General features: G+C 61.5%; 1 protein-coding gene across 1 annotated transcript in view; it reads right to left on the bottom strand.

Annotated features, from left to right (window-relative positions):
- Nucleotides 1–2,175: 2,175 nt before the first annotated feature.
- CIITA (class II major histocompatibility complex transactivator) overlaps nucleotides 2,176–21,412 on the bottom strand; it is a 34,002-nt gene continuing 14,765 nt past the window's right edge. The window contains exons 4-18 of the mRNA XM_062179953.1: nucleotides 20,972–21,034; nucleotides 20,701–20,781; nucleotides 17,628–17,672; nucleotides 16,042–16,185; nucleotides 13,623–13,787; nucleotides 13,094–13,150; nucleotides 10,670–12,320; nucleotides 9,793–9,951; nucleotides 9,127–9,198; nucleotides 5,746–5,826; nucleotides 5,195–5,287; nucleotides 4,230–4,316; nucleotides 3,055–3,138; nucleotides 2,862–2,945; nucleotides 2,176–2,251 (exon numbers count right to left, since the gene is read on the bottom strand). Coding sequence (XP_062035937.1) covers nucleotides 2,176–2,251; nucleotides 2,862–2,945; nucleotides 3,055–3,138; nucleotides 4,230–4,316; nucleotides 5,195–5,287; nucleotides 5,746–5,826; nucleotides 9,127–9,198; nucleotides 9,793–9,951; nucleotides 10,670–12,320; nucleotides 13,094–13,150; nucleotides 13,623–13,787; nucleotides 16,042–16,185; nucleotides 17,628–17,672; nucleotides 20,701–20,781; nucleotides 20,972–21,034 — 2,942 coding nt within the window. The remainder of the gene's footprint in view (nucleotides 2,252–2,861; nucleotides 2,946–3,054; nucleotides 3,139–4,229; nucleotides 4,317–5,194; nucleotides 5,288–5,745; nucleotides 5,827–9,126; nucleotides 9,199–9,792; nucleotides 9,952–10,669; nucleotides 12,321–13,093; nucleotides 13,151–13,622; nucleotides 13,788–16,041; nucleotides 16,186–17,627; nucleotides 17,673–20,700; nucleotides 20,782–20,971; nucleotides 21,035–21,412) is intronic.

Genomic DNA, 21,412 nt, shown 5'->3' with positions numbered 1-21,412 from the left:
GGCCGACAGGTGCAGCAGATGCCTGAGCCCAGGCTATGGCTCCGTGCTCACCCCTGTGGCCACACAAGGGAGCACCCCCTGGACTCTGCAGTGTGTGCATCCAGGAATGCCACGAGGAGTGACAGCTGAGCCACCTACAACCCAGACCTGGGCCCCAGACCCTGATGGCCTTTGCAACTGGGGCATGACAGACAGCACCTGTCCCTCTACAAGGAACATCAACCAGGCAGCCTAAGCTGAACCCTTCAAGGTTCTTCTGACCCCCAATTCCCACCTGCTTGGAAGAGGAGCAGAGTTTGGGAACCTGGCTCAGTCTGTGGGCGTCAGGGCCGCATGCTGGTGCTGAACGGACAGCTCCTCAGGCCACTGGGAGCCAGCAAGGTTGGCCCGGTGGGGCTTCTGACCCAGCACACCAAGCAGGAATGATCAACAAAAGCCATACTGACAGCTGCTGGGTGGGACGTGCAGCTGCCAAGTCCCTTCTGGGCTCGCTGTGATGGAGGCAGGATTCCAACTTGGCTGGGAGACGGCTCCCAGGACAGCACAACAGAAGCAGGGGAAGTACAGCTTTGGGGCTCCAACCTGGTCCTCAAGTAACAACTTTCCCAGCGAGTCTGAGGAAGCCACAAAGAAAATCCCTTCAGGAGAAAGGATCCGGACCAAGGGGCACTCTGCCGTGTGCATGTGGTCAGCAGGACAGGGCTGGCCCCTGTGCTGCGTGGCTTCTAATGGACAGGACACAGCTTTGCTCTTCTGGTCCCCCTCCCCCTTCTCTCTGGGCCATCACCCTTCAACCCAGACACCATGTTGCAGGGAAGCCCAAACTAGCCCACGTGGAAGGGCTCCCCAGCCAACTGCTTCTAAGGGAAACAGGCCCCAGGCAGGAGCCAGCATCCCGTGTGGACGTCCTGGTGAGTGAGCCTGCGGAGGATCCCAGGCCGGCCTTCGATGCTGAGTGTGCTAGAGGCGGGCTGACCCTGCTGAGCCCAAGCAACCATACGCGGCTGAGTCGATGTGTGTGTGTTGTTCCAAGCCACTGTTTGGGGTGGCTCGTTAGGTATTCTGTAACCAGAAGAATGGCTACCCCCACATGCCAACCATGGTATAAACGCAAACCCTGGATCTGCCTGTGAGATGCAGTGAGACATTTATAGTGTAGTGGAAAAGCACACAGGAAACGAAGGCCAGAGGCAGCTGCGGCTCCAGTCTGTCTCCCTTCTCCTCAATTAGTGTACCGTTCGCTGGTTCCCGGCTAACGTCCAGCGCGAATGGCCAGGCCCAGGTGTGGCCTTGGCCAACAGAGTCAGTGCAAACAGTGAGTGCCATAGACAGAAACTGGATGCTGCAGAGCCCCAGCCCGTCAGCTGCCCGTCAGTATCTGCAGAGTGCCGGGCAGGCCTTGGCAGGGCGTCTGGTCCGAGAGCTGTGCAGAGCTGTGCCTTCTCACCAGGCTGCCAAGGGCCTGGGCAGGCAGAGGGGGGCGCCCCGGCCTGGCTGTGGCCGTCTGGAGCACCACACAGCAGGCGCCCGCCCGTCTGCCAGGCTTTCCGCAAGCTGAACGGCACTGGTGTCCACTTGGACCCTGAGGGAGCCTGGAGCCAGGCCTGGATCTGCCAGGAGAGCAGACGAGGGTCCCCTTCACAGCTGGTGAGGGGCCGGCACGCCAAGGCTCACGGGAGACGGCCCTGGGAAGAGCTGTGTCCGCAGGTACCCAGTTCAAGGTCCGGCGTGGTCAGTGTCCTCGGAGAATGTGCTGGGAAGGGAGGGGTCAGGAAAGGAGGTTGGCCCCGGTGGTGCGTGGAGGAGGTGACGTCAGCATACGGCTTTGGGGTGGTGCACAGCAGAGACAGGGAGGGAGGGTGTGGGGGAAGCACAGGGGTGTGGCCTGTCGTCCTCTTAGTGAGAGACAGAGGAAGCTGAAGGGTGGGGGCAGCAGCGAGCCGGCTTGGGGGTGCCACGGGAAGGTCTTCACCACACCACGGCTGTGCAGGTAGACGGCTGGACCCTCCCTTCCCTTCCCTGGCCTCTGAGCCAGGACGCCTCCACTGAGCCCAGTGTAAGCCCAGGGGTCCTGGGGGCCAGGGGAAGACCCTGGCATCACATGCACACTGACCCCAGGGGCCCCGTGGTCCCCCCTCCAGCCCACCCCAGCTACCTTGCTGGGGCGCAGCGGGATCATCGCAGGCTGATCCGTGAGTCCAGCTGCTGCAGGTGCTCCTGGACGCCGAATGGGATGGTGGGCGTCCACATCCTGCAGGACAGGGGGCTCAGTGGGCAAGGGAGGGGTGAAGGGGGCCCCACGACCCTCTGCTCGGCCAGCTACAGCCCTGCAGCGGGAGTGCAGGGAGAGTAGAAGCCAAGGAGCCCCACTCTGGTTTTTCTGCTGACTTCCTGTGTGACCCCAAAAAGGAGGATCAACTGCTCTGTGCCTTACTCTCCTCATCTGTAGAGTGGGTCTCGTAAGACCACGCTGTCCGTCTTTGGGGATATGAGTGATCGATTAAAGAGTATAAAGTACCAGTATCGGACATTAGATGTCACCCTAACACTAAATGATCTCCAACTACACAATTACCGAATTTACAGGTAAAATCCGGGTGAAGGTGGGCAGTTTGAAGCGCTGACTGCTGCATCCCAAGTACTGATCTAAGGGCTTTGTGCATCCTGACTTAGTTGAACCTCGCCAAGCCTCTTGGGGTAGATGTTATCGTCACCCTCGTTTGACAGGTGAGGACATTGAAGCCAGAGGGCAGGGGAAGGATTTGGGCTCTGGGGTCACACTGAACCCCACTCTCGGACAGCTTGCAGCTCTGCCCCCCCACCTCCCCCACCCCACCCCACCCCCGGCTGCCAAGACTTACGCCAGCGTCTCCACATGAGGGCACTTCCTCAGACTGGCGGCGAGCTGCTGGGCCCCGGCGGCCGTGAACTTGTTGTACTGGACACTGGGGAGAGCAACCCATCCTGAGGCCTGGCCCTTGGGACCACCGGGCTCCACAGCAAGGCCACGCCCGCCCCCCGCCTGCTCCCTCCCGCCGGGCCCCGCACACTCACTCCAGCACCCGCAGGGCCGCCATGCGTGGAAGTACGTGCGCCAGGCTCTCTGCTCCCGCATCACAGATGCAGTTATTATACAAGCTGCCGGGAACAGAGGTTGGAGAGTGCTGGGGCTCGGGACCCAGTAGCATCCGCACCCACCTAGGTCTGACGCCCCGTCCTCAGAGGGGCACACTGAGGCCAGGGAGCTGGGGCTGCTCCTCTGTGGCCCCACAGGGAGTCCAGGGAAGCAGCGGACTTAGAGGAAGCGGCTTCCTGGCAGACAGCATGCAGACTCTCAGGGAACGACCTTCCAAGTTCGAATCCCAGCTGCGCCTCTTCTGACTCTAAACACCCAACCCCTTTCCCACCTGCTGTCCCAGGGGAAAGGTCATTCCTCAGAGGTGCCCTGACCCTGCTGGTGACCTGGACACTCCCTGCTGTGCTCTCCCGGGCCTGGGAGCTGCCTTCCCAGTGTGCATCATTATTTTAACACGTTTAACGTAGGTGTGCTTACCTGCCTATAATACAAGAAACTTTAGAGCAAGAACTGCGTGTGTCCCATGCAGATGTGTCCCTAGCTGTTCCCGGCAGCTGGCCGTGGGGGAGGGCAGCAATTGTGCAGACCTGCACAGCTGCGCGTGGCGGTCCTGGCTGGACCACCGTGAACGGACGCCGCCGTGGGGCTGCACCAGATGCATCCTGGGAATCTGCCTCTGGCTGTCCCTGGCAAGTGAGCAGGCCTGAGAAGTTCCTCCCAGGCCCGAACTCAGTTCCCCCTTAGTCTCTGGGGCCAGCCCAGGGGTTGGCTGGAAGAACGCAAAAGCAAGATGCCATGCCCTGGCCCACCAGAAGGTGGCAGTGTCATCACTGACTGGTGTGAGTCACAGGCCAGCCTTCCGGAAGCCACCAGCCGTGGACTGGGAGAGCCCACTCCTGCCTTCCCCTGGGAACCAGAACTGCTGTTTCCTGCACCCTGGGGAATACTGGGCCACGTGCTTTACATCGGCCACTGTGATGCTTCCCATTTTCTGGACACAGAAAGAGGCTGGAATGGAACCTCTCCCCGGGTTCTGCTGACCCTCTTGTTCACTGGATCCCCAGATGATGGCCCCCTGGGGTTGCCACTGTGGCCTGACCCCACAGGGCTCCCTGCCCCGTCCCCTATGCCCGCCCGAGGGCGCCCTGCTCACCTCAGCCTGAGGAGGGAGCCGGCGAGTGCGGGCAGGGCCTCGGCGAGCGTGCAGGCGCCCAGGTCGGTGATGCTGTTCTGAGACAGGCTGCGGGGACACGGCGGCACGGTGGGCTCGGGGTCAAGGCTGCTCAGCCCCTGCCCTGCCAGCACCACCCATCCGTTCACCCCAGACTCGGGCTGGGCAGGCTGGGCAGCCCAGAGCGGCCAACGCGGGCCCCCTGCGCTCTGCCCTGCTGCTGCGGGGTGAAGGGGGGGCGAGAGCACGCTCACGCCCCCCACGGTTGCCGTGTCAGTCACCATGTCACGGCCCCTCTTTCTCTCTCACACTTTTCAGCCCTGCAGTCCACCGGCTGCCCCTCCGGGTGCAGGCTCTCTGTTTTGGCCACATCCGCGTCCCTGTGCTGGGCACGCACAGATACATAAGTCAGGGTGAACACAAGAAGAGAGAGCAAAGAGAGGGGAGGAAGAGGGAGGGCAGCTTCCAGGCCCCCGGCACAGCACAAGGCACTGCAGAACTGTCAGGGCGCTACAGTCAAGGGACCGGCACGCGCACTCCCCGCCTGGGCTGTGAGGGCGAGGGGCAGGTCTGGGTACCCGGCAGGGTCAACAGGAACAGGTGGCCCCTCCTACTCTGTCCCCGGCTGCACCCAGGGTAGCTCTGCCGCTGCGCCCTAGCTGTTTGCAGGGCTGTGCACTTTGTAATGAGGGCTGCGTACATCTGTTCCTCGTGTCCCCCCACCAGGACAGCGGATCCCTGAGGTCAGGGCATTTGTTTTGTTTAAAGCTGAGTCCCCAGGGCCGGCTGTGGTGCCTGCCCGTCACAGGCGCCTCTTAGGAGCTGCTGACTGAATTCTGAAACGACAGGATGAACGGGGGAAGGCGGGCGCATGGCTGAGAGCGGCTGAAGGGCTGGTGGCGGAATGGGACCACAGGAGACACACAGCCAGCAGCCTGGGCACCTACTTGAGCGTCTCCAGGGCCTTCAGCTGAGGGAGGGTGGCCGACAGCTGTGCGACGCCCTCGTCCCCGATCTTGTTCTCGCTCAGGGAGTCCAGGCTGTGGGGGGAATCAGACGGTGCCACTGACCCTCCCCAGCCCAGCATCCTGGCACCCGGCCCCAGCCATCGCCCAGGCACGGGGCCCACTGCCGAGCTGCTGAGAGCAGGTGGTCGCCGCCCGGAGGCACCCATCTGCTCTAATTCCTGAAGGATCAGAACCCCTGTTCTGCACCCCAGGAGCCCCAGGAGCCCCAGGCACGTGGGCACCATCCTGCACCTCTCGGAAGCCCCGCTGTAAGGCGGACCGCGGCCCCCGACTCCTGCCTCCCTGACAGGGCTGCTGAGTTCCGAAGGCCACCCAGAGGTCCGGAACTCGCTTTCTTGCTGGGGCCTCCCATCTGCAGCGAGTCAGCTGAGGAAGGAGTTGAGGGTGGGGGAGAGAAAGGGACCAGCAGGGGTCTTCTCTCTGCACTGCCTTGGGGGCGGCTGCAGGAGGGGCCCGGGATCTGCACTCACTCCAGGTGCTGCAGCGAGCAGAAGGCCGTGAGGATCTTCACCAGTTTGGGAAAGGCCTGGGGGCCCAAGGTGGGGCCCAACCTAGGAGGCAAAGAGCACAGGTTAGGCCCTGAGATAGCCACGGACCGGCACACCCACTCAGTCCCGGGCTCCTCCCCTTCTCTGCCCCTGCCCCAGCCTAGGCCTCGCTCCGTCCTACTACAAGTCCTTGCCCTCCCCCCTCAAACAGCCAGGGAGACTTCATCAGGGGCTCCCCAGTTTTCACCTCCGAGTGAGCGGAGCGCTGGTTCTTGCTTCTGACGGTATCCACGCACACCCCTCCCCCATGCCAGTCTGGAGAAGGGTCCCTGAGTGCCAGCCCAGGACCACCCAGGTGGTCTTTGCATCTTAACAACAAGAGTCCCTGTTGAACACTTACTATATGCCAGGCACACGCCGGGTCCTGCATCGGGCTTAAGCCATCCCCATTGCACAGGTGGGGAAACTGAGGCAGAGACATTAAGTAACTCACGTAAGGTCACATGGCCTGCACCGACCTTTGGACTTTCAGGAAATGAGAAAACTAAGAACAATGACGGGCTGCACCTTAAACTACGGCAGCACACATTCAGTGTAAGGAGAGGTTTTATCCTCGAAATTACCGCCTTTGCTAATTTTGATATTCCAACAACCACTGAGGAAGCTATAGTGCCAGCGGTGGCTCCGTGGTTGGTCTGGATGAGCACCCTCGATAAAGGCTGGAAGGCTAACTGTCCACAGCCAGCCCATTCATTCTGAAAGCCCTCGGTCTCTGAGCCCAGCGAGCGGCCGAGGACGGGCGGGCGCTGACCCAGGACCCCCGCTCCGGGACTGAGCAGGTCCCTGCACCTCAGTGCCCCAGGCGCCCCGAACAGTCCACCCCAGGTCCCCAGGTGTGGCTGTTAAGGCTGCTCGCCTCTTATGTCTGCCAGCCCAGGGGAGAAAGCTGTGCGCAAAGCAGACAAAAACCCCTTCCATTCCCGGAGCTGACATGGCCGATAAGCAAGGTAACCAGCGCGTGGTCTGCTGTGGCTGCAGTGCAGGGCCAAAGGGGAGGGGTGGAATTTTGTTTAAATACAGGGGTCAGGAAAAAGCTTTGCTGGGGGCAGGCGCTGTGGCACAGCAGGTCCAGCCAATGCCTGCCACCCCAGTATCCTGTATGGGCACCAGTTCGAGTCCTGGTTGCTCCACTTCCAGTCCAGCTCCCTGCTCATGCTCCTGGGAAAGCAGCAGAAGATGGCCCAAGTGCTTGGGCCCCTGCACCCACATGGGAGACCTGGATGGAGGTGCAGACTCCTGGCTTTGGTTGGGCACAGCACCTACTGTTGCAGCTGTCTGGCGAATGAACCAGTGGATGTAATCTCTCTCTTTCTCTCTTTCCAACTGCCTTTCAAGAAATAAACAAATGTTAACAAAATAAAACAGGCTGCCACTTGGGACAGATGCCTGCACCTCACAGCAGAGTGCTGGGAGGGGCCCGCCTTGGCTCCACTCCAGCTTCTTGCTACGCATGCCCTGGGAGGTGGCAGGTGGGGCTCGGGGCCTTGGGTCCCACCAGCCATGTGGAAGACCCAGATTGAGCTCCCGGCTCCTGGCTTGCGCTCAGTCCAGCCTAGGCTGTTGTGAGCATTTGGGGAGTGAACCAGTGGATGGAAGATTCTGTCTCTGCCTCTCAAATAAATAAAAAGGCCTCACTGATTAAATTCCAGAAGGTAAGGGTGCAGCTACTCGGGGAAGAGCCTCAGGCGGCCAGCACAGCCCGGAGAAAGGCCCGGAGGTCAGAAACCAGCAAGGAAGCCCACGTGGCTGCAGTGCCGGGAGCAAGAGGGAGGGGCAGGCCCTGGGGCTGAAGATGGGGGGGGGGGGGCTCTGAGTGGCACGGCAGGAGTGGCACGGCAGCCTCAGGGCCTGGCCAGGCCCGTGAGGCCCCGCCACAGCGTTCCCGGCAGCACAACCGCCAAAACAGGTGCCGAGAGTTCTTTCCTTCCTCCCTTCCTCGGAACCTTCTTGAGGCTTCCGGCTAACAGGTGGCTGCCCTCCCTTCCCCCGCCCCCAGCGCGCGCCTCTTCTGCCCCACAGCCACGGTTCCCCCAGAGCCCCCCAGAGCGTAGTTCCGACCCCAACTAGGGGCTTTTGAAGCTGAAAATAAACGCACGGCCAGAAAGGGCCCCAGCGACCATGTTCCGAAGCTTCCTCTTCCTCTTGTTTCTGTCCAAAACAACACACTCTTGACTTTCTCTGGGGCCGGCCAGGCACGCTCACAGCCTGCGGGTGGTCCCCTGGGGCCTGTGGGCAAGGCACTCACCCTGCCGGGGCCTCAGGTGTGTAACGAGGAAGAAGGCCGTTTGCCACGACCTGCATACGCTGGGGCTGGTTCACGAGCCCCCAGAGGCTCACGGCAAGCTCCCACTGCCAGGGAGCTTTTTGCTTGGTTGGAGCTGGGAGCGGCTGCCGGGGCTTTTAGGGCTTTGGACAACTTAAACGCGGCAGGCCTCAGTGTCCCCGTTGGCTCTGCGCTGCTGGACAGGCCGCTGCTCCGCCTGGTGACCTGGGCACCCTCTCGGGAGCCACTGAGGTCTCCACTTGCCATGCGGGCAGCGTTCCCAGCCCTGGCCACACACAGGGTGACCAACTCTCCTAGTCTGCTTGGGGCTGAAGGATTCCTGGGATGCGCACAAGCAGGGTGGTCCCGGGCGGGTGAGCCCGGCTGTGTGGGCGAGGAGGCAGGTTCATCCCCAGGGGAAGAGGGGAAGCGGCTTTTTGGGAATCTCACAGGCTGGGAGAGGGCCCCGGCTTGGGCGGGGCTCTGTGCATGACTGAAACCCCCGATGACTCTGCTACACAGCCAGGCCCGGCTGCTGGACAGATACCTGGGGCAGAGAAGGGTGCCGGCCAGGGCTGCCCTGGGAGTCGACCCCTTGGCCATGGGAGTGAGCAAGCACAGGCCCAGGGGTGGTCACCGCGCCCTCCTACAGGTCACAGGCTGGGAGCCCACAGGGCTCTTTTCCTAACTCGCCAACTACAATTTCTGGAAGACCTTTCTCCACCCGTCCCAGTCCCACTCCCTTGTAAGTGTCAACAGATGTTGCCTCCTCCAATAAGTCCTCCTGACCACCCCTAGGGTAGAATTGCCACACTCCTGGAGCTTCCTGCCACGGATCGCATTTCTCCCAGGCTGTAAATCATGCTCCCCAGCACTTGCAGTGAGCTGGGCCCACACGACTCCAGCACCTCCTCTCCCTCCCCAGCTGTGGGAAGCACGGTGATGATGACTGGCGGATCCGTCTCCACTCTGCTGGCACCAGCCCAGCTCTGCTGGGGGCGAGAGCCTGTGGGGACCGAGACATCTGGCCCTTTGCTTACGCAAACTCCAGCTTCTTCAGGTCCCGGACGGCAGGCAGTCCGCCGGCTTCGTCTGCAGAGGCGCGTCTCACCCTAAAGGAACAGGCAGTGTTGGGGATCACCCTTCTGTGGCTGAGCCCCCGCCCCCGTGTCCCGGGCCCCTGCTTCCCGGGAGGAGAAGAAAAGCTCAGGGAGAAGGGCCTCCATGGCACCCTGCCGGCTCGTGGTGCCCACGGCACGCTGGAGGTGCCAGCGCCGCCCGTGCAAGGGACGCGTGAGACACGGTAACTGGCGCTGTGAGCAGGTCTCCCCTGCATCCTAGACCTCGGCCGGCCAGCTAGACAATGGAGATGGACGATCCTGGCTCTGGGTGCCCCCCACGGGGACAGCTGACGCCCCTGTAACCAGACCCAAAGGCATCCCGCGAGCACCTGTGGGAGAGCCCCTCCTTGGCTTCGGCTGGGAAGCACCCGGGAACGGGATGGCCAGTGTTGAACAGGGGACGGTGTTCAGTTCTGGGGCTCTGCCTGAGTGCTGCCTGCAGGGAGAGGCTCTGGGTGGCGGCCACCGGCCAGGCAGGGAGCACAGGGACCTCAAGGGCCAAGAAGCGCTGGGGAAGCCGAGGCCCGGGCAGACAAGGGCAGTCCAGGCCTCGGCCTGCACGTGGGGCCCCGCCCCGGCCCTCACCTCTGGGTCCGCACAAGGTGGCCGAGCTCTTCCACATCCTTCAGAGACTGGGCCCTGAAAGGCTCCAGGGTGAATTTCTCTTCGGCTGCCCGGAGTAGCTTGGTCTCCCCACGCTGCTGCAGGGACTCCCACAGCCCCACCGTGTCGCTCAAGTTGGCCCTGTGGAGGGAGGGCCTCAGGGGCGGCTCCGGGAAGGGAGCTCCGACTCAGACCCTCTCCGTCCGCGGCACACCCGGATGTCCTCAGAGGGCCCCCAATGACCACTCTGGCCCTCACTGGTTCTCCCTTTCCTTCTGCTCTCACACGGTCTTGTTCCCCTTTTGGCCTTGGCGACCAGGAAGCTCGGTATGAAATCGTGGGCACCATCCGTGAGGCCCTGCGAGCTCGGGTAAAGGATGTCTAGCCAGAACGTGGGGACGACTCTCCCACAGAGGTGAAGTGCTCCAGCAACTGCAGAGGGACTTACGTGAGCCAAAGGAGGGAATGTGGACTGCACTGAGGCGGTGGGGAATCCAGAAGGGATGGACGGGGTGGGACAGGGTCAGGGTCAGGGTCAGGGTCAGGGTCAGGTTCTGCCAAGACTGCTCTGGGGGCTGAACGGAAAGTAGAACAGAGAAGAGAGAACAGAGGCAGGGGGCGGAGGGAAGGCTGTGGCCTTAACCTACCCCGAGAAGAGAGCTTGATCAGAGGGGAGAGAACACACACGGGAGCCCAGCTCAGTGTCAGGCGCCAGCCACGGCCAGGATCCAGCACGCAGCGGCCGGTTCCGGGACGGAAGCTGCCCTTCTGTGTCTCTCAGACTTCCACGACAGCCACAGAGTAAGGCACGGGGCCCCGCACCAGGCCTGCAGGAGCCCTTCCTGCCCCCTGCCCCCACCTGAAGCTGCTGACACGGCTGAGTCCCACGAGGCTGCCCAGTCCACAGGGGTCCACGCCGGTGCTGCGGAGGTCCAGGGAGAAGTCCCTGCCGGCGGCCTCCAAGGCCCGGGCCAGCATGTGTGTGTCAGCGGGCGTGAGCCGCGTGCCCAGGAAGGAGAGGCGGGTGGGGAGCTCGCGCACCACGTGCTGCCAGATCCCGGCCTCCTCGGCCTCGTGGGCGCAGTGCAGCAGCTCGAGCAGCCGCCGCGCCCTCAGCGTCCCTGGCTGCAGCCGCTTCAAGTACCTCGCGAGCACCTTCTGCTTCCGGTCCACCACGGCGGCTGCCTCCGGCCCCACCAGGGCTCCCAGGCAGCGGGCGCGGGGCTGGAAGATCAGCCCTGTGAGAAAGCGTGGCACGCCCTCCAGCCAGTTGTCATAGGGCCTCTTCTTCCTTGGGGTCAGTGCCAAGTACTGCGGCAGCTCCTTGTTCTTGATCTCGCTGCTCAGCGCCAGCCACAAGGCCCCCAGAAAGCACTGCAGGAGGAAGCTGGAGAAAGCCAGCTCGGTCTCCGTGGCGCCCGGGGCCGGCTGCACCAAGCCGCTGGCCACAGCCCAGGTCCTCAGCTCCGCCGACGGGAACTGGCTCTCCTGCAGGGAGCTTTGGTGTCTGCGGCCCAGCTCCCAGGCCAGCCTGGCCAGTGCCACCAGGGCCCCTGGGGGGCTGTCGCTGGCCACAGGGCCCAGCAGGTCCACGTAGAGTCCTGTTAGTGTGCAGGGCAGCCGGGCCTCGCAGCCCCGCTCCAACAAGGCCTGTGCGAGCTGGCACGCCGCCCGGCACACGGTCGGGCTGTGGCTGTGGCTGAGTAGAAACGGGCGATCCTGCAGCAGTGCCAGGGCTCGCTCTCGGTGCTCTGGGGCTCCGCAGCGCTCAAAGTATTGTACCACGTAGGCGTGGGCCTGCTCGGCCGAGAAGCCGGTCATCTCGTACAGGGCGTCGGCCTTGCTCAGGCTCTGGCCCAGGCGGCCCCGAGGCCGGGCAGTGAGGAGCAGGGTGCAGCCCCGGAGCAGCCTGCGCTGGAAGAGGCCAGCCAGCAGCTCCCTGAGGGAGCAGGGCTCCGTGGGCCCGGGGCTGCCCGCGCCGCCATGCAGGAGGCTGTCCTGGGCTTCCACCTCCTCGAAGGCGTCCAGGATGAGCAGGACACGCTCGGGCCTCCTCAAGATGTGGCCAAAGACCTCATCGTCCGCGGCCAGGGCCGGCGGACTCGAAGACACAAGCAGATCACACAGGCGAAAGTCGTTCCCGGGACGGTCCAGGCAGCGGCAGGGCACGTGGAAGACAAAGTCGTACTGTGGCAGCTGGCCGCAGGCCCAGGCCCGGCCCACCGCCTGGGCCCAGTGGCTCTTGCCCTGCCCGGCCCTGCCCAGCACGGCGATGATCTGTGTCTCTCGTGGCCGCCGGGGGTTGCCGGCAGCCAGCACCTCGGCCAGACCCCCGCGGGCCAGCTGCCTCTCAGCCCAGTCCAGCGTGGCCAGTTCCCTGTCCTGGATCTTGCTGCCATTCCTCTCCAGCTGTGCCCTCACCAGATCCACCTCCACCTGGATGCCATCCGGGCCTGCGGGCTCAGCCTGGAACTTGTCCTGCAGTGAGCGGCAGAGCTGCTGCACCGGCTCTGCAAAGGCCAAGGGGACCGTTGGGGTGGGGGCGGGGGAAGCACAGCCCAAGGCAGGACAGGCGACTGCAAGGGCAGCTGAGGGCCAGCCCTGCCACTGTCACCAGCTTCCTCCACCCCCGCGCCCACTGCCTCCTTTGGCTCCCCGGGAGCTCCTTCGTCCACCCACGCTCACACCCACTCACTCATCCTCTCACTTGTTTACCCACTCCTTTCGCAACTCTTCTTCCCCCTCCGTTTCCTCGCTAACCTTCTTCTGGTCACTCCCTCACTGTAGGGAGGCGTGTGCATGTGTGTGTGTGTGTGTGTAAAGTAATCAGTACGCCTGGGTTCAAATCCTGGCTCTACCACTTCTCTGTGTAATCCTAAGAGCACGGTGCACCCCACCATGCCTCATAGCCTCTTGTGTAAAAGGGAGTAATATTAGGGCTGTTTGAGACTCTACTGCTCTAATGTCTCCAGCGTGCTTGGACAAGCACCTGGAAGTAAGCACTGAGTAACTGAGCCATTCTCTTAGCACCCTCTTCTTCCCACCGCATATCACTCCCACCCATCAGCTTCTTCCTCCTTCCACCTGCCCCATCCCCACTCTCCCCTCCTTTGTTCTCCTGACCCTGGCCTGTAATCCAGTGAGCAAGTGAGACCGAGAGCCAACACAAGAACCCAACAAGGGATGGACTGAGTGCCACTGAGAGAAGGGGGGGGGGGTGCAGCCCAGTGGGGGTTCTTGCCTCCAGCACCCAGGTCACAGGGACCTGCCACTCACCACCTACCAGGCCATTTGGAGACCTCCGGGGCTTCCTGGCATCGCGTGGGGAGCACACTGTCCTCTGGGGATGGAGAAGCCAGTGTCAGAGCTGGGGGGGGGAGCCCCAGGTTCTTCCCTCCCTCTGGGCCTCAGGACTCAGAGCACCCTGATGGAGGAGCCCACACGGGCTGAGGCTCCCAAGGCAGAGCTTACAAGGAACCAGCCCAAAGCTGTGTCCGACTCAAAGATACCTTTCTTTGGCAAGTTGTACTTCTAAAAAACTGACCCATGCTTCAGAAATCCCTGCATCTATGTACAAATTGGGACTTCCAGTTTTGGAAGATCCCACTGGGCCTGCTTTTCTGCCTTGTAAGAAGCAGCTGGAGGCTGGTGGCCCTGCTTGGGGGTGGGGGGCGTGGATCCTCCAGCTGTCCTCTCCCCTCCACTCCCTGCAGGCCCCCTGCCACCTGGTTCCACCCACGAACATGACCGCACAGGCAGCTCTGTCTGTAGGTTCCATCCCTAGGACCCTCACGCACCCCGAGGGCCGTTACCTGTCTCGTTTGTGCGGGAGGTCAGGGCTGGCTCGGGCATGGTGGGCAGCTCAGCTGCAGACGGAGCGAAGGGGCTGGTGGAGCCAGGCCGCTCTGGGGACCTCGGGAGGCTGTGCACAGCAGGGCCTCTGGGAGGGGATGCTTGGCTGGCCGGGGGTAGCTTGCCTTGGTTGGGGGTGGAGGGAGTGTAAGAACAAGCACGCACCCATCCGGGTACCCCCTTGGATCCACCTCCACCCGAATCAGGCTGTGGAGCTTGGAAAGTCTGGGGAGAGAGGAAGGGAACTTGCAAAGGAAGACATTTCAAGAGCACGCCGAGGGCAGAGCTCTGCAGCCGCATCGCCTGTGACGTGGACACAGTTCACCGGGAGCCCGGGCCAGGCACCACCATGGCACTGCTCCCACCATGTGGCCAGGCCTCACGGCACCAAATGTCAGGACTGCTCCCTTGCTGTGGACTCCACACCAGTGGGTTAGACAGCCACGGGTGTGCTCCAGCAAAGGGGGCTCTTTGTAAAGCTTCACTTAGTTATTCAAAAGACAGAGTGAGAGAGAGAAATAGAAACAGAGAGATCATCCATTTTTTTCCCAGATGGCTGCAATAGCCAGGGCTGGGCTGGGCTACATCCAGGAGCCAGGGATCCATTCTGGTCTCCCACAGGAGTGGCAGGGGCCCAAGTACGTGGGCCATCTTCCACTGCCTTCCCAGGTGCGTTAGAGCCTGGATCAGGAGCAGAATAGCAGGGACTCGGACAGGCACTCTGGTGTATATGGCGGCAGAAGCAGTTTAACCTGCTGCGCCACCACACTGGCCCCAAGACGCTCCCAGCCTGAGTGCAGAGATCCTCCTGAGAGCCCAGAAGCGCTTTCCCTGGGACAATGACAACCCCTCGGTGTGGGGGTCAGGAAACAAGACAGTTCTGAGAAAGCTGTGTAAGGATGCCTGTCAGACTCTCGCAGTGCTACGCCCACGAGGAGCGAGGCACTCAGGTGACTTAGAAGTATCTCTTGTTGCCTGGCTTATTAATGAGCATGTACTGATGCTGCAGTTTAAGGCCATAACAAGGTTTTTAAGAAAAAGAAGGTGACACATGGAGGGTCACACAGGCAGTCTTGCTCGTGTATCCAGACTACCCCAGAAAGCATGGCTTCTCTGCTTTGATTTTTGAAAAATGGTTATAAAGAAAGGTGTGCCAGAGAGGAGGGATCATGTGGAAGTGTGAGGCCCCCAATTCCAAATGCCTGGGGCTGGGGCAAGGGCTCAGGGAGCAGCAGGGGGAGAGGCCTGGGGGCGAGGGGCTCAGGGAGCAGGGGCGAGGCCTGGGGCGAGGGGCTCAGGGAGCAGTCGGGCAGCAGGGGCGAGGCCTGGGGGCGAGGGGCTCAGGGAGCAGTCGGGCAGCAGGGGCGAGGCCTGGGGGCGAGGGGCTCAGGGAGCAGTCGGGCAGCAGGGGCGAGGCCTGGGGGCTCGGGGCTCGGGAGCAGGGGGCAGCAGGGGGAGAGGCCTGGGGGAGAGGGGCTAGGGAGCAGTGGCGCAGCAGGGGGAGAGGCCTGGGGGAGAGGGGCTAGGGAGCAGTGGCGCAGCAGGGGGAGAGGCCTGGGGGAGAGGGGCTCAGGGAGCAGTCAGGGAGCAGGGGCGAGGGGCTCAGGGAGCAGTCGGGCAGCAGGGGCGAGGCCTGGGGGAGAGGGGCTCAGGGAGCAGTCGGGCAGCAGGGGGAGAGGCCTGGGGGAGAGGGGCTCAGGGAGCAGTCAGGGAGCAGGGGCGAGGCCTGGGGGAGAGGGGCTAGGGAGCAGTGGCGCAGCAGGGGGAGAGGCCTGGGGGAGAGGGGCTCAGGGAGCAGGCAGGGAGCAGGGGCGAGGCCTGGGGGAGAGGGGCTCAGGGAGCAGCAGGGGGAGAGGGGCTCAGAGAGCAGCAGGGGGCGAGGCCTGGGGGAGAGGGGCTTAGGGAGCAGTCGGGCAGCAGGGGCGAGGCCTGGGGGCGAGGGGCTCAGGGAGCAGTCGGGCAGCAGGGGCGAGGCCTGGGGGAGAGGGGCTCAGGGAGCAGTCGGGCAGCAGGGGCGAGGCCTGGAGGAGAGGGGCTCAGGGAGCAGTCGGGCAGCAGGGGCGAGGCCTGGGGGAGAGGGGCTCAGGGAGCAGCAGGGGGCGAGGCCTGGGGGCGAGGGGCTCAGGGAGCAGTCAGGGAGCAGGGGCGAGGCCTGGGGTGAGGGGCTCAGGGAGCAGGGGCGAGGCCTGGGGCGAGGGGCTCAGGAAGTAGTCGGGCAGCAGGGGCGAGGCCTGGGGGCGAGGGGCTCAGGAAGCAGTCGGGCAGCAGGGGCGAGGCCTGGGGGCGAGGGGCTCAGGGAGCAGTCGGGCAGCAGGGGCGAGGCCTGGGGGCTCGGGGCTCGGGAGCAGGGGGCAGCAGGGGCGAGGCCTGCACACTCACCGTGGTAGATGAATACACTGGAGACGCCAGTCCCAGCCCCTGAGATTTGCCAGAGCCACTGGGGCAGAGCGGGGAGAGTGGGGACGAGCTGGATGGAGCCAGCAGGGAGGTTCAGGCAGTTCAAGGAGGAGCCGGTGGGGGGCACTGCAGGAGACAAACGCAGTGAGGAGGCTCTCCCACGGCACCCACCCTTGGACTTGGTGTGGTGACCCCCTTGATTCGTGTCTGCCTCCCCAAGGGGCTCCAGTTTCTCCAGGGGCAGCGGCTGCGTCTGTCTTGGTGCGGGAGGGGCCCCTCGGGTCTCGCAGTGTAGCCGGTACAGCAGAGGCCTGCACACAGAGCTAATGCCGGCACGGGCCCCCGGGGCCTGCCAGGCACGTCTTCTGGCAGTGGCTGTGCAGACTGAGACTCTGAGGATAGAGAGTGGGTGGAACACTGGGGGTGACACCAAAGTGGGAATTCCTAATCCTGGCGGTCCCTGGCTAGCCCTCAGCTACCTCCCAGCAGGGGAAGCCCAGCCCCGTGACCCTAAATACCAGGCTTCTGGACGGCTCCCTCCTGGTGGGTCTGGCTGCGCGCTGGCTCCTGGCTGAGCAGGGCAGGTGGTGGTGGGCAGGGCAGAGTGGGGGAGTCCATCACTGGCCCCACCAGGAAGCTGCCAGTCACCACGGGCACAGTGGGGGGTTCAGCTGTGGAAAGCACCAGGTTAGAGGCTGGGAAGTAGCTTATGGGTGCCTGGAGGGGCCTGCCTGGGGTGGGGCGGGCTCTGAGTGGCAGGAGTCCCTGGGGCCACAAGGGTTGCGCACCCTGCCCCCAGCCCGGTCCTTGACATGGTTCCCGAGGGCTTCTTGAGCAGGTCCCTAGGGCCCCACAGGACAAGGGCAGAAGAGAAGCTATAAAAAGGCTGCTAGCCTCCCTCCCTCCCACACTCCCCAGCAGTCATGAGTCCCTTGGGGCCACACAGGGGCCCGAGCACTCGGGCTGTGCCCAAAGAGAGAGACTGCACCGCACGCCTGCCCCCTCCTCCAAGACCTGGGGCAGGGGATTACTCTCATCCCTTTCCTGGGCGATCTAAGGCGGGAGGGATCTGCCTCTCTCATCAGCTTGGCAGACTGGGAGAGGAGGAGTGCTCCTCTCCCCCATCAGATTGGGAACTCTCTGAGGACAGGAACCTCAGGAACTTCACCATCGTCCTGGGGTCTTCGTGGGCAGACATCCTGTCTCCGCCATCAGACCGGGACTTTCTGAGGGCAGGGCCTGTGCTTCCTCCATCAGACTGTGAGCCTCAGTCTGATCTCCACACGAGAGGAGGAGGCCTCTGGTGAGAAATGAGGAACCTGGGGGAGGGCCCTGGGTGACCTGCTGACCCCAGGTGACCCTAAGGGGGCCATGAGGGGAGAGGCTTTGGAGGAGAGGCTCAGTCTTCCAGCAGGTCTCGCTGCAGGCCACGCAAGGCCTTGGTTTGACCCCTACCTCCCCCAACTGGCTGTGTGATCTTGGGCATGTGACTTCAGCTCTCTGAACCTCAGCTTGCAGTGCCAGTCTCTCCCTGTTCCCAGCTCTCCCTGGGCCCCGTGCCCTCTCACCTAGCCTCCTGTGCTTCGGGTCCGCCGGGCACTCATCCGGGAAGGCTGCAGGAAGAACAGCAGGGTCAGCTGTTCAAGCCGCGAGGGCTCAGGGACCCAGCAGGTCACAAAGCCTTCCCCCCAAGGTCGGGAAGTGGCCTCCCCTTCCTTTAACCTTTCTAGCCCCTTACTCCTTGGCTGGAGCCCAAATCCCACCTTGAAGCCCCCCAGGAGGTGAGGCAGAGCCCCGAAGGGCACACAACATGAGCTTCAGGTAAAAATCAAACCAGGGGCTGCTGTGGGGCTACAGCAGGTCAACTGCTCACAGCATCCGCTTCCTGTCCTGGAAGTGGGTTCGAGTCCCGGTGGCTCCACTTCCCATCCAGCTCCCCGCTAATGTGCCTGGGAAGGTGGCAGAATGGCCCCTGCCTTCCACATGGCAGGGTGGATTCCTGGCTCCTGGCTTCAGGCTGGCCCAGACCTGGCTGTGGCAGCCATTTGTGGTCGACGAAAGATACCTCTCTCTCCCTCCCTGCCTCCCTCCATGACTCTGCCTTGGAAATGAATAAATCAATCTTGAAAAAGAAAAACCAAGCCAAACAACTTGTTTCCGAATCCCTTCCTGGTTGCGTGCCTTTGCCAGCCGGCCTCTCTGAGCCTTTGCTCTCTCGCTGTGGAAGGGGGTGGTGGGGCCCACGCTGCACTGGACACCGGTGAGTGAGCATCAATCACTCAGCACGTCAATGGACAAATGGACACAAAGCAGGGGCTGGCTATACAATCTCCCTTCGCCTGCCCAGTGAAACTCACACGGCCCTAGGAGCGAGGAGGCTGAAGGATGTGCAGGGAAGGCTAATGGTGCCTGCAATTTCCTTTCAAATTCCCCAAAAGGAAAGCAGACGGCTGGGTGGACGGGTGGATGGACAGAGGGATGGAAATGTGACAGGGCAACCGCGGCCACACGCTACTGCAGTACTATGGTGGCCACACAGGTGTTCACAGCACAGTTCTTTCACCTTCCCCGTGTGTTGGAAAATGTCATAATAACATGTGGGGGAAAATATTTATTAAATAAAAACCAAAAAATAGGAAAAAAAAATAAGTCCCTGGAGGTAGCGCCCTCCGCTCTCCAACGACAATCTGGAAATGCCCTCCTAGGCGTGTTAAAGGAAGAAAGCAAAATGCAGAACAGAGGAAGCAAAATGTTGCCATCTTGCACGAGCAAAATGTGCAGAAAAAACCTGTGAAAAAGCAGCCAGCTTACAGATGGATGAACAGACTATTTTAAAAATTATGTATTTAATCATTTAATTTGAAAGGCAGAGAGATGGAGAGCTCCTGTCTGTCTGTTCACTCCCCAGTTGCCCACAACACTTAGGGGTGGACCAAGCTGAAACCCGGAGCCCAGAACTCAATCCAGGTCTCCCAAGTGGATGGCAGGGGCTCAAGCATTGGAGCCATCACCTGTTGCCTCCCAGGGTGCGCATCAGCACAAGAGTCCAATCAAAAGTGAAGCCAGGACTCCATGCAGGCCTTCCCGTATGGGACGCGGGCATCTCCAGCATCAGCTTAACCTCTAGGCCAAATGCCTGCCCCGAAAGGAATATTTGCGACAGGGCAAAAAGGAAACTGGAAACACAGGTTCCCTTCCAGGAGGGAAGGAAACTAAAGGAGCTCGGAACGGGAGTGGGAGCGAGATGTTTTTGCAGCTAATAGTCTTTATACTTTCTGAATTTTATACCATGTGCCTGATTCACCTGTTCAAACATAAACCAATAGGGAGCTGGCAATGTGGCAAAGTGGGTTAGGCTGCTAGCTGCTATGCCAGCGTCCCATATCGGAGAACTGGTTTGAGCCCCGGCTGCTCCACCTACGATCCAGCTCTCTGCTAACGCGCCTGGGAAAGCAGTAGAAGATGGCCAAACTGCTTGGGTCCCTGCACCCACATAGAGGAGGCCCAGATGGAATTCCAGGCTCTTAACTTTGGCCTGGCCCAGCCCCCGTTGTTACAGTCACTTGGGGAGCAAACCAGTAGATGGAAGATCTCTCTCTATCTCTGTCTCCCTCTCTCTATCACTGTCTTTCAAATAAATAAATACATTTTTAAAAAAGTCAAAGAAATAGATACAAGGCTTACGTATGGTCTGGCACTTACTTGGGAAGTACTCCCTTAACTGTTGTGCCCATTTTACAGATACTCTCATTCAACAGATCTTTACCGAGAGGCACTCGCACACCAGGCACTGTGCTGCATTCCAGGGATACAGTGATAAGCAAGAAAGACGAGGTCCCTTCCTTACAGTAGAGAATCAGTCCAGACTGCAACAAGTGCTAAGGTCTAAGGAATGAAACAAACAAGGCAAGAATAAGCAAGCAAGCAAGTCGATGTGGAGAGGGTGGTCAGGGAAGGGAGCCAGGAGGGGATGACATTTTAGCCAAGACCTGAAAGATTTTCAGGAGCTAGGCGTGGGAGGCATTAGCAGAGAGATACATGCAAAGGCCCTGAGGCCAGAAAGGGCACGTGGGCTGCAGGCACGGAAGGAAGCCAGTGTGGCTGCATACAGTGGCTCTTGGCGAGTTTGGAGAGGTGGGAGGGGCCAGCTCTTGCAGGCCTGTGGTTTGCATTTCCTGACAACTGGGGCATCAGCAGGGCATCAAGGTGATCTTATGTGCTCTCAAAGGCTCCCACTGGCTGTCAGGTGAGGACAGACTAAGGAGGAAGGGAGCCTGGGGAGGAGGTTCAGAGGGGTGCAGGTATTAGCCAAGGCCATACAGAGCAGAAACAGATCAGGATCCAAGCCCTGTTCTTGCTGATGCCAGAATCTGTGCTTGAGGAGACCTTCCTCAAACGTGGCGTGACTCCTAGTGGGAGAGAAGCCCCAACCCCAGGTCCTGGCATGGCAGCCAAAGCAGCCAGGGCACAACCTCGCCCGGAGAGCAGCCGTCTGGGCTGGGCCGTCTCTTTCTTCCTGGGTCTCCGCTGAGTCAAGGGAGAGGCGGGGCCCCAAACCCAGGCCAGAAAGACGAGAGCCGGGAAGAGGGGCCAGGAGGGGCCAGGTCCAGGCAAGGCCGGGGCGCGGGAGGGCTCACTCACGTCTCTTCTGCCTTTCCTGCGCTGCTTCCGCGGGCACCTCTGTATTTTCACCAATCACGTCATCTGATCCCATGTGCTCTACTTCAGGGAAAAACCACAGACCAACAGTCAGAATCAGTGGGGGCCTAGACCAGCCTCGCTTGTCCCTGCACTGGGGAGAGGTGCTGACCGGCATGACAGGCTGGTCATCAGGTGCAATGGCGCCCTCCCAAGGAACAAGGAAGCAAATGCAGGCTGAGCCAAGAACGCCCCCAGCTCCACCCCAACTTACTGAAAATATCTCTGCTCAGGCCCTCCAGCTGGGAGTCCTGGAACACATACTGGTCCAGTTCCGCTGCCCAGACAAGGAAAACAGTCAATCAACAAGGTCCCTCTGCGCCTGCTGTGTGCCAGGCCCGGGTAGGCACCAGAGATCCTGGCACACAGGGAGGTTCGATAAATGTTTGTTCAATGTATAAATGATCAACTGAATGAATGACATTGACCATGAGCTCTTAACCTAGCTGAAGGATTAAGGTGCACAGCCACTAAAACTTGCCTACTGCTACAAAGCAGGTGGCACAGGGTTTGAGTTCAAATTCCACCTCGACTCTCCACTGACTCTACCAGCTGTGCAACCTTGGACTAATTACTTAACCTCTCTGGGCCCCCATTTCCTCATTTGTGTAAGAACAAAAATAGTGATTACTACCCAGGAATGGATGAGATCATT

The sequence above is a fragment of the Lepus europaeus genome, chromosome 21 (assembly GCF_033115175.1).
Source record: "Lepus europaeus isolate LE1 chromosome 21, mLepTim1.pri, whole genome shotgun sequence".
NCBI classification, from domain to species: domain Eukaryota; kingdom Metazoa; phylum Chordata; class Mammalia; order Lagomorpha; family Leporidae; genus Lepus; species Lepus europaeus.
Note: the sequence above shows the minus strand (reverse complement) of the source record. Positions and strands in the feature narration are given on the sequence as shown.